This window comes from Macaca fascicularis, chromosome 3 (genome assembly GCF_037993035.2).
Source record: "Macaca fascicularis isolate 582-1 chromosome 3, T2T-MFA8v1.1".
NCBI classification, from domain to species: domain Eukaryota; kingdom Metazoa; phylum Chordata; class Mammalia; order Primates; family Cercopithecidae; genus Macaca; species Macaca fascicularis.
This window is the reverse complement of record NC_088377.1, coordinates 101,259,143-101,271,755: the sequence shown is the minus strand read 5'-3', so window position 1 is coordinate 101,271,755 and position 12,613 is coordinate 101,259,143. Positions and strand designations below refer to the sequence as shown.

Here is a 12,613-nt window from a genome sequence, read left to right as displayed (position 1 = left end):
CAACAATTTAAAACAGTCATTCAGAGTGTTCTTGAATAGCATCTTAAAACTTTTAAAATACCACAAGGCAAAAACTTGCATTTTGAAATTTATAATGTGGGATAGCCCTCATGTTTCTTTTAATGTCCACAAAATGCTCACTAGTTTTATTGGTTTATATAATGCAGTGTTTTTCTTTTTTGCTAGTTCTTGTGGTTATGCTGAGCACTAGGAAATGAATAAAATCAGGCCAGCAAGGATGTCATAAAGCAGATGTGAGAAGTGCTAGCTAAGGAACTGGGTGGGTAATATTTGCCAATTACTATTATTCTTCATATTCTGGTAAGACTCACAGCAAAGCAACTCGACAAAGTAACTCTCTACCTTGTTGTTTCCATGGAAAAATGATGGAAGTGAGAGGAATTCTGTGAGAAAAAGATTCATTTTCTCCCTGTGTTTTGGGGATTGCTGGCGAACCCAAGGCATAAGCTGAAATCTGTTGATTTTATTTACTTGCTGCTTCTTCCTGAGCCACTGTTGGCAGAGTTGAATTGAAAAGGTGCTAAGGGAATAACTTTCTGATTTTTTTTTTGAGCTGGATAGTTTGCTAGTCCTGTCCAACCTTAGCACAGGACACACAGGAAGAAAAACGGACTTGGATGTAAAATGTCCACTCCACCTTCACTGTGTGTGTGTATGCCAGAGTCCTTTAATTTGATGGCATTCCAAAAAAAACAAAACAAAACAAAAAAAAAAACAGACAGGAGACAGCCATGGAAAGAGAATATAAACCATGACTTTTAGACATGAGAAAGGACAGTAAGCCTTCCTTTAATTTAACAAGCTCCAGTGAAAGAACTAGAGGCAAGTCCAAGTGTTTGCTGAGATTATGGAATGATCAGAACTCTTATACTTTACTGCCAAGAATAATCAATTTGGAAAAACAGTTTGATATTATTTAGTGAGGTTGACACAGGCACAAGGAGATATGTGCAAAAATGTCCATAGCAGCACTATCTGTAGAAGCAAAATACTGAAAACAACCCAAATGCCCATCAGCAATGGAATGGGTGAATAATACTTATATGATGGAATACTATGCAGCAATGAAAAAGAATAAGACACAATTGAGCATATCAACATGGGTGAATCTCACCTGCAGTGCTGAATAGCAAAAGTATGTTTTTGCAAAATACATACAAAATAATTCCTTTTCTATAAAATTAAACATGAAAAATAAAATATTATATATGGATATGTACATCTGCAGTAAAACTATTAACAAAGCAAAAAGAAAGGGGATGATAAAAGCAAAATTCAGGACAGTAGTCTACCTCCAGGGGTAATTGGGAAGGGCAATGTTGTATTTTTTAAACTGGCTGGTGAGTGCATAAGTGTTCATTTATCACTGTTTTATCTTACACAGCACTGTAAATATTCTTTGGTATGTATTCAATTTTAAATTTAAAAAAAGAAAAGAAAAACCACCTGCTGATGCTGCCATCCTTGCAAAAATGAATCTTTAGGAAATTTAACATGTTCTCTGCTGTGCTTTTTTCTTCTCCCCTGCACAGATATGATGAGATTGGCCCCATGTCTGAAAAACAGTATGTGGGGAAGGCATGGAGAAGCAATTGAACTGAAACAAAGTCAAAAGTGGGAAGTTCCCCTCTGGCAAGCAGCTCTAAGATGACAGAGCTGGTGCCAGAATCTAAACCTTGGGACTCTGGTTGCTGTATAAAAAAATAAATATTAGAAACAAAAATAAATACCCACATCTCCATGCTGGACAGCAGAAGAGCAATAAGTTGCCAAATATTTGGGTTTGTTTTGATAGTTTTTTACTCTCTAAATGTAAGCTCCTATATTTCCTGTCTTCCGTATGTTAGAAGCTCAGTACAAACAGGAGAAAATGAAAAAAAAGCTGGATGCGCCTCGTTTGTTGTCAACAGGGATGTTTCAGATTATCGTTAAACTAGAAGGGACTCAATACTTTAGAAACAACTCATTACTCAACTCAGCCATTTTTATTTCCTATTAGGCTGTCATATAGCAAAATGTCCAACACTGCCCCATCCCTTTCTGCTACTACTACCTTTTGACAAGACAGTCTGTTTGTTAGTCAGGTTAAAACTGGATACAACTGTGGTAGTTTCAGGCCTATCTGACAGACAATATTGAACTCATTTCATCATCTGAAACTTCAATACAAAATGTCTTATAAGGACTCTATGAACAGAGCGAGAGCTTCTTGCCCTGTGAAAATAGATTAATGCTAAGAGAGCTCCCTAATGGCAATAGAAACCAACATTTATTTTATGCTTATTAGATGCCAGGTAGAGAGAGGGTCAAGTAATCTATAAGCATTATCTCAATTCATCCTAATAATGAGCCCTCCTGTGAGAGTGGTGGGTGATAACATTATCCCAATTTCACAGGTGAGGGGGTTCTTGGAGAGGTTAAGTAACTTGCCCAAGGTCATACAGCTGGTACATGGTACAGCAGGGATCTATTCCAAGTCTAACACAGTATCCATTCTCTTAATCCCTATATTAGAACATCACTTGGATATGGTAACAGAAGTAGTTAGAATTGCCAGTGTAATCAACTAGAAACAAAATTCAAGCCTACTTGATAGTTTAGCTCATGAAGTCTGTCTGGTATCACCAATTGTGATAAGTGATTTGGGCTGGGGAGAGTCTATAAATTATTCTCAACAATTCAAATAGTCGAATGCGTGGTTTCTTCATCTGTTTTTGTGCTACAGTCTCCTGTGACTGGTGCAGCCTATGGACACCTTTTCACGATAATGTTTCTAAATACATGCTGGCTGGGACTGGCGGCTCATGCCTATAATCCTAGCACTTTGGGAGGCCAAGGCAGGAGGATTACTTGAGCTCAGGAGTTCGAAACCAGCCTGAACAGCATGGCAAGACCCCATCTCTACAAGAAAATACAAAAATTAGCCAGGCGTGGTATCATGTACGTATGGTCCCACATACCTGGGATGCTGAGGTGGGAGGATTTGTTGAGCCTGAGAGTTCAAGGCTGAAGTGAGCCATGATGGTGCCACTGCACTTCAGCCTGGGCGACAGGGTAAGACCCTGCCTTAAAATAAATAAATACCTAAATAATACACAGCGCACATGTACCCACACATATACATATATAATATACAGTGAATTAAAATCAAATCCTAGGCTTTGCTAGGATTGCAAATGAAACATTCCATTGAAATCATCAAAACAGTAAAAAAAAAAAAATTGTGAGATAGCACATATATACTTCTATATTAGCACATTCAGTAGGAGAAACCAGAGGGTCTGAAAACTACTATAATTTTAATTTTAGTGATAAGGATAAAAGGTTTTCAAGGTATCTCCAACAGTGTATGTGGTATTTGGTATGAGAATGTCTCTGCTTTCTATTGGTGACAGAAGTCAAAGGTACTGCTGTGCCACTGTGATTTGTTGCCTACATTTATAAAGGAAGGAAATGTGAAATTTCACAATTCATAATGAAAGGAAATGCTATTTCAGTTAGAGGTTAGTGAAAATAAAGATGCAATTTTTTTCCCTTCCAAGTTCACTGACAACTCCTTGAATCCTAACCAGAGACCCTGACTCCAGATTAAGAATACTTATTAAATAACCTAATGACTAACTAATGGAAATACTGAGCTTACTTATAGTAAGACTTCACAGTCTAAAAGGTTGCACTTTTTTTTTTTTTTTTGCTTTGACATGGAATTATATGAATCTATTATCCAGAAAAAAATTCACTGTGGCTGGTGGACATCTTTGCTGCAAACCATCACTCTGGATGATGTTTAAAGCAGATACTGCTTGATAGTTTTTTCTTTGTTGAAAGGCAACACAGACACACTACTATCTAAGAGCACTGCTCACCAGGACCACATAGTTTCAGTACAGCACAAAACTGCTGGGAAAAGGAAACCATGCTTTTAAACAAATAAAAGAGTTTTCTTACAAGTCTAAATTGCCAGTGATCTATCAATAATTTAAGAGAACAAAGACCACTTGTAAACCTACAGTGCATGGCAGGGATTGAAGTCTACAATTTAGATTAAGGTTTTGGCTGATGATGTCAGAGAACCAGTGTCATACCAGTTGATACCACTGACTGGAAGACAGACACAATGCTTCAGGTCAATGGCTGATTTGTAAAGAGTAAAACTATGTTCTCAAATTTCTGGTTGGCTTGTAAATAAAAAATGGATTTAGAACACACTTCAGGAATCAGAATGAAAGTTTCTCCAAACATAAGCCACATGGGGGTTCCTGCAAGATGGAAGCCATGTCATTATCAATAGAGGGACAAAAGACATCATAGTGTAGGGTTCCCAAACTGGCTACATATTAGAAACCTCTATGAAGCCTCAATACCAATGCCCAGGTTCTACCCCAGACTAATAAAATCAGGATATCTGGACAGCAGGAGTGGAAATCTATATCTGCAAAGGTTGAGACACATTGGTTTAGGGCAAAGGAGCAGATTAAAGATGGCTCCAAATTCTTTGCCATTCTTCCCACCAAAAGAAATCTGCTTTGCTCTGTGTTTTGCATTGACCAAGAGAGAATGAAATGGAAATAATATCTGGGACTTTTGAGTACAGGCCTTAAAAGGACTGGCATCTTTTGCTTTTCCGTTTGGAAGACCAGCCTGCTGTATTGTGGAAAAGTCCAGGCCAGGGACATGATCAGAGGCCGAATGGAGAAAGCACTGGAGTAGAGGAGATCATCTTGGATGTCCCGGCTTTAGCCAAACTCCCAGCTGAATGCAGCTGCACATATGACCTCAGCCTGCCCCATCTGAATCAGATCCACCCAGCTGAGCCCACTCAATCCACATATTTGTGAGAAATAATACATTGTCTTAAGCCACTGAGTTTTGGAGTGATTTATTATTCCATGATAAATAACTGAAAAAGGGAAATATTTTCTGATGATTCTTTTATCTTTTTCTTGAAAGATCCATCTCGCCTATCTTGGAATCTTGATATGAGTTAAAAACCAAGGCCCGATCCATCTTTGTAAGGCAAACATAAGACATAATTACACTGAGAGCTTAGGCAAAATTTTATGTCATGTAAACAAAGACCAAGTTCCCATATTAGGCAAACCCCAGCTCCCTGCTGCTCCCAACTCCCTGCCCCTAAATCCGTGAGAGCTAGCAAGTACATTATATGGGTGGCCTTTATGGTAGACATAGAGATGCACCCCACTGGACCTCTCTTCAAGGATGTACTTGCTGCTCAGCTGCAGGGAGTGCATTCAGCAGAAAGCCCCCAGCTGTCAGCTCCTTCAGGGTCTGCCTCAGCTGCAAAGAGCTGCTTTCCCAAGATGATGACCTTCCTGGGGCAGCCCAAATTTGGTGAGTGAATGAGCTGGGCATAAAAGGCCTCACTATTTTGGCCCAGTGTGCGACGCTGATAGAAAATATGCTCTCGAGAGTTCCCCGCCTGGTTTGTCTGGCCTGTCTCACAGTTTTATTTCTCCCTTTGTCCAATCCTGCCCCATACCCTTCCTTCCACAGGTGTTGGTCTCTAACAAACTATTTGCACCCCAAACTTTGCCTCAGTGCCTGCTTTTGGAGGACCTCACCTGTGACTTCAGGGAAGCTCTCTGGCTGGGAGGCGGGGTGTGGTTTGATTACTGTGTTCTGGTTTTCTGCCCACAGTCTGATTCCCATAAATGGACAGAGGAACTTTGCCCATGTCTGGAAGATAGAGACAAAGCACCCATGAAAGAGGACATCCATCATTGTAGAAGGCAACTGCTGGTGGGGGAGATGAAGATTCTGTTTGCCGATTTCTGTAATAAAGCCAAAACGTTTTGTTTTGTTTTGTTTTGTTTGAGATAGGGTCTTACTCTGATGCCCAGGCTGGAGTGCAGTGGCATGAACATGGCTCACTGCAACCTCAACCTCCTGGGCTCAAGTGATACTCCCATCTCAGATTCCCATGTAGCTGGGACTACAGGCATGCACCACCACACCTGGTTAATTCTTTAAAAAAAAAAAAAAAAAAAAAATATATATATATATATATATATATATATATATTTGTAGGGACAGGGTCTCACTACAGTGCCTACCCAGGCTGGTCTTGAACTCCTGGGCTCAAGCGATCCTCCCACCTCAACCTCCCAAAGTGTTGAGATTACAGGTGTGAGCCACCATGCCCAGCCAAAGCTAAAACATTTTTCCAGGGAATTAACTATATTTGATTATCATTGCCTTAAGCCTATTTAACAGTTATTTTCCTCCATTCAATATGTTTTTGAAAACTTCTCATTCCCTCTCATCTGGTCAAATGCAAAAGTGACATTTTTTGCTTGTTGCTTCCTCTGACCATGTCCATGTTATCAAGGACCTGCTGAAGACCTTTCTGGAACTGTTCCTTCAGAAACAGTTCATAATGCTTCCTAAGCTGTTTAAAATTCTTAATAAAACACACAAAAATGAATTCTCAGCAGTAATTCCAAGAAAGGCAGGTGGCTAGCTGTCTGTCATTCCCTCTGTGGCCTATCCGTGAAAATGTTCGAATCCTAGTCTGATCATCCACTCGAAGGACTATAGTCATTCTTTCCTCCATATTCTAGTTGTGCATATTCAAGAAACAAACAAAAGTTAATATGAGTTTTAGAAAAGCACAATCAGGAAGCTGTGGTTGTTACTGCTTTCTGCAGACAAACCATGCCTTCTCCATCCTCCTCCATATAAGAACTCCTCCTTCCTTTAGGGGACAAAGTCTTCTATGGTGGTTAGGATGTGCTGCCAAATATTCTGTCCACTACCACCATGCCACCCCCTTGCCACCATCACCACATACCCCAAGGGCAGTAGTATGGTTTGGATCTGTGTCCCCACCCAAGTTGCTTGTCTAATGGCAATCCCCAATGTTGAAGGAGGGGCCTGGTGGGAGGTGACTGGATCATGGGACAGATTTCTCATGAATGGTGCTGTCCCCACCATGTCTCCTTTGGTGCTGTCCTGGCAATAGTGAGTGAGTTCTCATGAGATCTGGTTGTCTAAAGGTTTAAAGGTTTAAAGGTGTGTGGCATCTCCCCTGCTCATTCTCATGTCTGCTCCAGCTTTGCCCTCTGCCATAAGTAAAACTCCCTGAGGCCTCGTCAGAAGGAGATGCCGCCATGCTTCCTGTACAGCCTGCAGAACCGTGAGCCAATTAAACCTCTTTTCTTAGAAATTACCCCGTCTCAGGTATTTCCTTATAGCAGTACGAGAACAGACTAATACAGGGGGGCATGTAGCCTAGATCCGGCTACAGTTCATCCCTCCCCACTGCACTCCCCTCACAGGTACTTAAAGACAGTTTGGGGTGGTGGAAAGATCGAAATTTGGATTTCCAAATCTCAGATACTATTGCTGTTCAAAGCCTTAAGCAAGTTTGTCTGGTGAAGCTTCTGTTTGCTCAGTTATGAGTTAGTAAATACCATGACATAGTTTATAGGATAGCTACTCTGATTCCATAAAATTGTGGATTAAAAAAGTGTGTGGTAGACCATGGCCTGAGAGCTCACAGATGCTGAATCATCAGTCGCCATCCTTATCATCTATTTTGAACTTCCCATCACCCCTATGAAGTAACTGTTCTCACTCAAGAGTTTCCAGCATGGTGGCTCATGCCTGTAATCCCAGAACTTTGGGAGGCCAAGGTGGGTGGATCACCTGAGGTCAGGAGCTCGAGACCAGCTTGGCCAATACGGTGAAACCCTGTCTCTACTAAAAACACAAAAATCAGCCAGGTGTGGTGGTGGGCACCTGTAATCCCAGCTACTTGGGAGGCTGAGGCAGGAGAATCGCTTGAACCCAGGAGGTGGAGGTTACAGTGAGCCAAGATCATGCCACTGCACTCCAGCCTGGATGACAGAGTAAGACTCCATATCAAAAAAACCCCAAAACACAAAAAACAAAGTTTCTAGGACCAGTAACCAGCCCATAGCTAGCAAGTGACAAAATGAAAGTTTAAACCAGGCTTGTCTAACGCCACCTTCTTCCCCTGTCATAGACCCCCTCCAATTGGTGAGGGCTTTCCAGAACAGTCAAGCTTCGGGGTGGCGTGCTGCTTCTCTTTGGTTTCCCTAGATGTAACCTCTAGCTGAAGGTCTGATTCCTGTTGGAAACCAGGACATTTTGGGAGAAGCCCCTGAGCACAGTGTGGCAGACCATAGGCCTGAGGGCTCTATATACTAAACCCAGGTCAAGGTCAAGGTGCAAGTCTTGGTGCAGGGCTTGCGCTTTAGGGGGCTGAGGATGCTTACTAGGGCCAGGGACACCAGCACTGAGTGATCTCCCTGTGGATACCGAGCCTTTAAGTTGGTGTGGACACACAGTTAACACCGTCTCTCAAACAGGGAATCAGTCCTCACAGCCTGGGCATTCCAAAGCTTATTCCCCCTGACCTCTATTTCAGGACTTCCAAACCAGTATCAATAAGGTGGACGTATGAAATAGATGGAGAATCTTCTTCCAAGAAAGCTCCTTATATGACTTCCTATTTCTAGAGTTTCCTCACCCTGAATTCATCCTAAAGTTACCATTATAAAGTTCCCAAAGAACAGCTTTTAAAATGTGCTTTGAAACCTCTGATGGTTCCCCACTGCTTAAACAATGGAACACACACTCCTTACGTACTATCCAGGCCCCATGTTCCCATTCTGGTTTCTCTCCCATCTCTCACTCTCCAAGCTGCAGGCTATGAGCCAGACTATGCACTCTGCCCTGTGCCCTGCCCCGTATTCTCTTATCCATGACACTGCCCACCATATTCTCTCTGCTCATTTTGGCCAATTTCAGCATGCGTTCTTTTATTAATATCACAAGTTCCCAGATAAAGCCATAACTTTTCTTAACATTATATGAACCTTGACTCACCACCAAATCTTAGTGCCTTTGTAAAAAACCCAATCGGCTGGATGTCGTGGCTCGTGCCTATAATCCCAGCACTTTGGGAGGCCGAGGCAGGCGTATCACCTCAGGTCAGGAGTTTGAGACCAGCCTGGCTGACACGGCGATATCCCATCTCTACTAAAAATACAAAATTAGCTGGGCATGATGGCGCATGCCTATAATCCCAGCTACTCGGGAGGCTGAGACAGGAGAATTGCTTGTACCTGGGAGGTGGAGGTTGCAGTGAGCCAAGATCATGCCACTGCACTCCAGCATGGGCAACAGAGCGGGACTCCCTCTCAAAAGCAAAACAAAACAAAACAAAAACCCCCAATCTTCTCTCTGTCTATAGGAGGTGGTCATCTTGGGTGTGGATTCAGAGCTAACACTAGATGTGAAATACCTTATTTCTTGGCCCTGCTTTAATTATGGCAGGCATGCATATAGGCTCCAATTTTAACTGTACCAGCATACTGCTGTGACTCCATTATTCCAGTAGTGGGTATGCTTGTGAAGTGGAGAAACTCTGGGCTGGAAGCCAAGACTCTAACCTCAGCTCAGACGTGAAATGGGTAGGATACTTTAGGGAAGTCATTTAACCTCTGGGTTTCAGTTTCGCTTCCCTGGAAAAGGAGACCTAAAATTCATTCCAGCCATTAAATACAACCTAGCTGAGATAATCCATCTTGTAGCTTTGGAAGAAAACGGAATTGATATTGACAGTGAAAACATAAAATAAAAAGGTCTCAAATTGCAGTCAGGAAAATCAGCCTGTTGGAGATCATGCAAAACTCATGATTGTAGAAGCGACACCCAGTAAGATTCGGGAAAAATGAAAACTGCTCAATGACTCAACATTTTTTCAATGTTTATATGAAAAATAATTTGTGTCAATAAAGATATTTTCAATAAAATAATGATGGAAAAAACAGAAGTGTTTTCTTTCTCCAGGACATTTAGCTTAATGACATTTATTCTAAAAAAAAAAAAAAATCTTAAAGCAATTTGTCTGTATGGCTATTATTCCGATGAAAATTTTTAATTTTTTTTTTTTTTTGAGATAGGGTCTCACTCTGTTGCTCAGTCTGGAGTGTAATGGTGTGATCTCAGCTCACTGCAACCTCCACCTCCCAAGTTCAAGCAATTCTCATGCCTCTGACTCCTGAGTAGCTGGGATTATAGGCATGTGCCACCATGCCTGGCTAATTTTTGTATTTTTAGTGGAGTTGAGGTTTCACTGTCGGCCAGGCTGGTCTTGAACTCCTGGCCTCAAGTGATCTACCTGCCTCAGCCTCCCAAAGTGCTGGGATTACAGGCATGAGCCACCAGACCCAGCCAAAGTTTTAAATTTCTAAATGTGGAGTCAAGACTTCCTTAGGGCTGGCGTGTTAAGAACAAAATGTCCTACACTTCAAATGCAGTGACAATATCAACTCAGATAATGAACAGCAACTTTGATATTTGGAGAAAGGCACAGAAAGATCCCAAAAGGGTGGCCTTGAGAGTGATGGCCATTGGTTGTCAGCAGACAAGGAGAAAGAGGACTCAACTTCTGGGACCCAGGGATAACACTAGTAAGGGTTTATGGTCAATGCCAGTGCAGAGGCTACTCATGACTTTGGTTATCATGTAGCCTGGGATTTACATGTTGTGTATATTTCTCTCTGTCTCAGTGACTAGAGATAGGTATATGCACATACATATATATTTACATCCCTATGTAAGCATAGAGAGCATTATGACATTTGCTGAAAGTCACTACCCTATTCCACATTGCATTGCTGGCTAACTGAGCCCCTCTGGGCATTAATAAAATATAGATATTTCAGATTTTTGTTAGATAGTATCTTAGAAATAAGTTAGTCCAAACCTTGCATTTTACAGACAGCTTCTAAATTTTACAGAAGCTCAGAAAGTCTGCTGCTCAGATTATATAACAGGACAGTGTCCAATCCTTAAAATGGTACTAATACCAAAGACTTGTTACCTTCTAGGTCAGAGCCACCAAGGAGGAACAAGAAGCACTCGCTCTTCCTCGGATCTCTGAAGGCTGGTGGGAGCTGCGTTTGATTTCTCTGGGCATGGCTTGATGTGAATACATAGGGAAAATTGCTCCCTCTCTCAGTACCCTGCTGCTCCCCTAGGAGAGCTGTCATTTCTTTAAGTGGACATTTTAGGTAACCATCCAGAGACAAGTCTACTTTGGTTTCAATTTTTTAAATTAAGAGCTGTGGTGTTTGGCAGAGAATGGGGTTGCTTTTTTGGCAGACACATACTCATGCTTCGGTTTTGTGTGTCTAATGCTGAAAAGCAAGTCCATAGCTAAGGTCCGTTTTCTTCATTATTAGACGCTTGACATTTGGACAGTATTCTTAGATCCAAGCCTCACAGAGAATGCCTTTGTTCACACGGGAGTGCTTTTCCCTCCTCATAACCCTCATCTCCACAAACCACCCCAAACCAACGCTGAGGCACTAAGGGGGAAGGATCTCTGCCAACATTTTAAAATCACCTACACAAAATGCAGATCCCTTGCTGCGTGGTAAAACACTCACTATCACAAACATATGTGGGCCTTGCTTCTTTTGTTACTTGTTTTTTGGCAGCCAGAGAAGTACCATTTCATCTCTAAATGTGTTTTGCATTCACAAGAAGAGTCAGCGGGTTGAGTGTGATATTTGCCACCAGTTTCTGACTGGCGGCCAATTCCTTTTCCCACCTCTGTGGGACATGTTGCCCTGAAGCAGCAATCTGGCCTCCCAAGCTGGACATTTTATGCAAAGAGCCAAGCAGGACACATGTGGGATGCCAGGCCTGGGAGCATTTCACAAGGCTGGTCCAGGGGATATGAAATAACAGGTGGTGGAGGTAGCCATCAAATCATCTTGAGGAGATCCTGTGTGTGCCTGGTGAGATGTTCATCACAAAGCAGTGCAGCAGACAGGGGGAGGTAACATGTCCATCACTCCCTGGCAGCTCAACATTTGAATATGCCCTTATGGCCTGAATATTAATATTCCGACTTTCCCTTATATGTCGATTTTCAATAAACATATTTTCTTGAATCTTGACTATTACTATTTATAATTTTTTCTTTGTTATATGTACTGTTGTAAGCAATCCAGGGTAATAATAATAAAAATAAAAATAGCAAAATTTATAATAAGCCAGGAATTGCTCTAAGCTTATTAACTTATCCGAACCCTCTCAACAGTCCTATAAGGATACGATACTGGATGGCTTAAACAACAGGAATTTATTTCTCCCATTGGATGCATATATTAGAAATAAAGAAAGTCTAAAAATTCATGTTGCTTTTAAAAAAAGAATAGTAAGTCACACACAATGAAAAGAATAGCAGGAAGATAATAAGGATAAAGAACAAATTAATAAAACAGAAAGCAAAAATATAATCGAGAAAAACAAAGATAAAAATTGGTTCTTTGAAAAGAATAAAATTGTTAAACCTCAGGCAAGAGAGGTGCTAATTACTAAAAACACCAGATATCTTAAGAAACATTAAATCATATTAAGATGATGTTACAGGCTGAGCACGGTGGCTCATGCCTGTAATCCCAGCACTCTGGGAGGCCAAGGTGGGTGGATCACTTGAGGTCAAGAGTTCAAGAACAGCCTGGCCAGCAAGGTGAAACCCTGTCTCTAAGGTGAAACCCTGTCTCTACTAAAAATACAAATAAATTAG

The 12,613-nt window shown here is 41.4% G+C and overlaps 1 protein-coding gene across 17 annotated transcripts in view; it reads right to left on the bottom strand.

Annotated features, from left to right (window-relative positions):
* The window catches only part of CPVL (carboxypeptidase vitellogenic like), a 205,306-nt gene that overhangs the window by 12,624 nt on the left and 180,069 nt on the right, over positions 1-12,613 (bottom strand). For 8 of the 17 annotated variants that reach the window (XM_065542167.2, XM_065542165.2, XM_065542163.2 and 5 more), the window contains one exon: positions 5,604-5,718. The exons of 7 other annotated variants lie outside the window; for them this stretch is intronic. In XM_065542167.2, coding sequence (XP_065398239.1) covers positions 5,604-5,718 — 115 coding nt within the window. Of the gene's footprint in view, positions 1-4,876; positions 5,029-5,603; positions 5,719-12,613 lie in introns of those variants that run through there. 2 more of the 17 variants (XM_065542168.2, XM_074035301.1) reach the window with 1 other exon arrangement.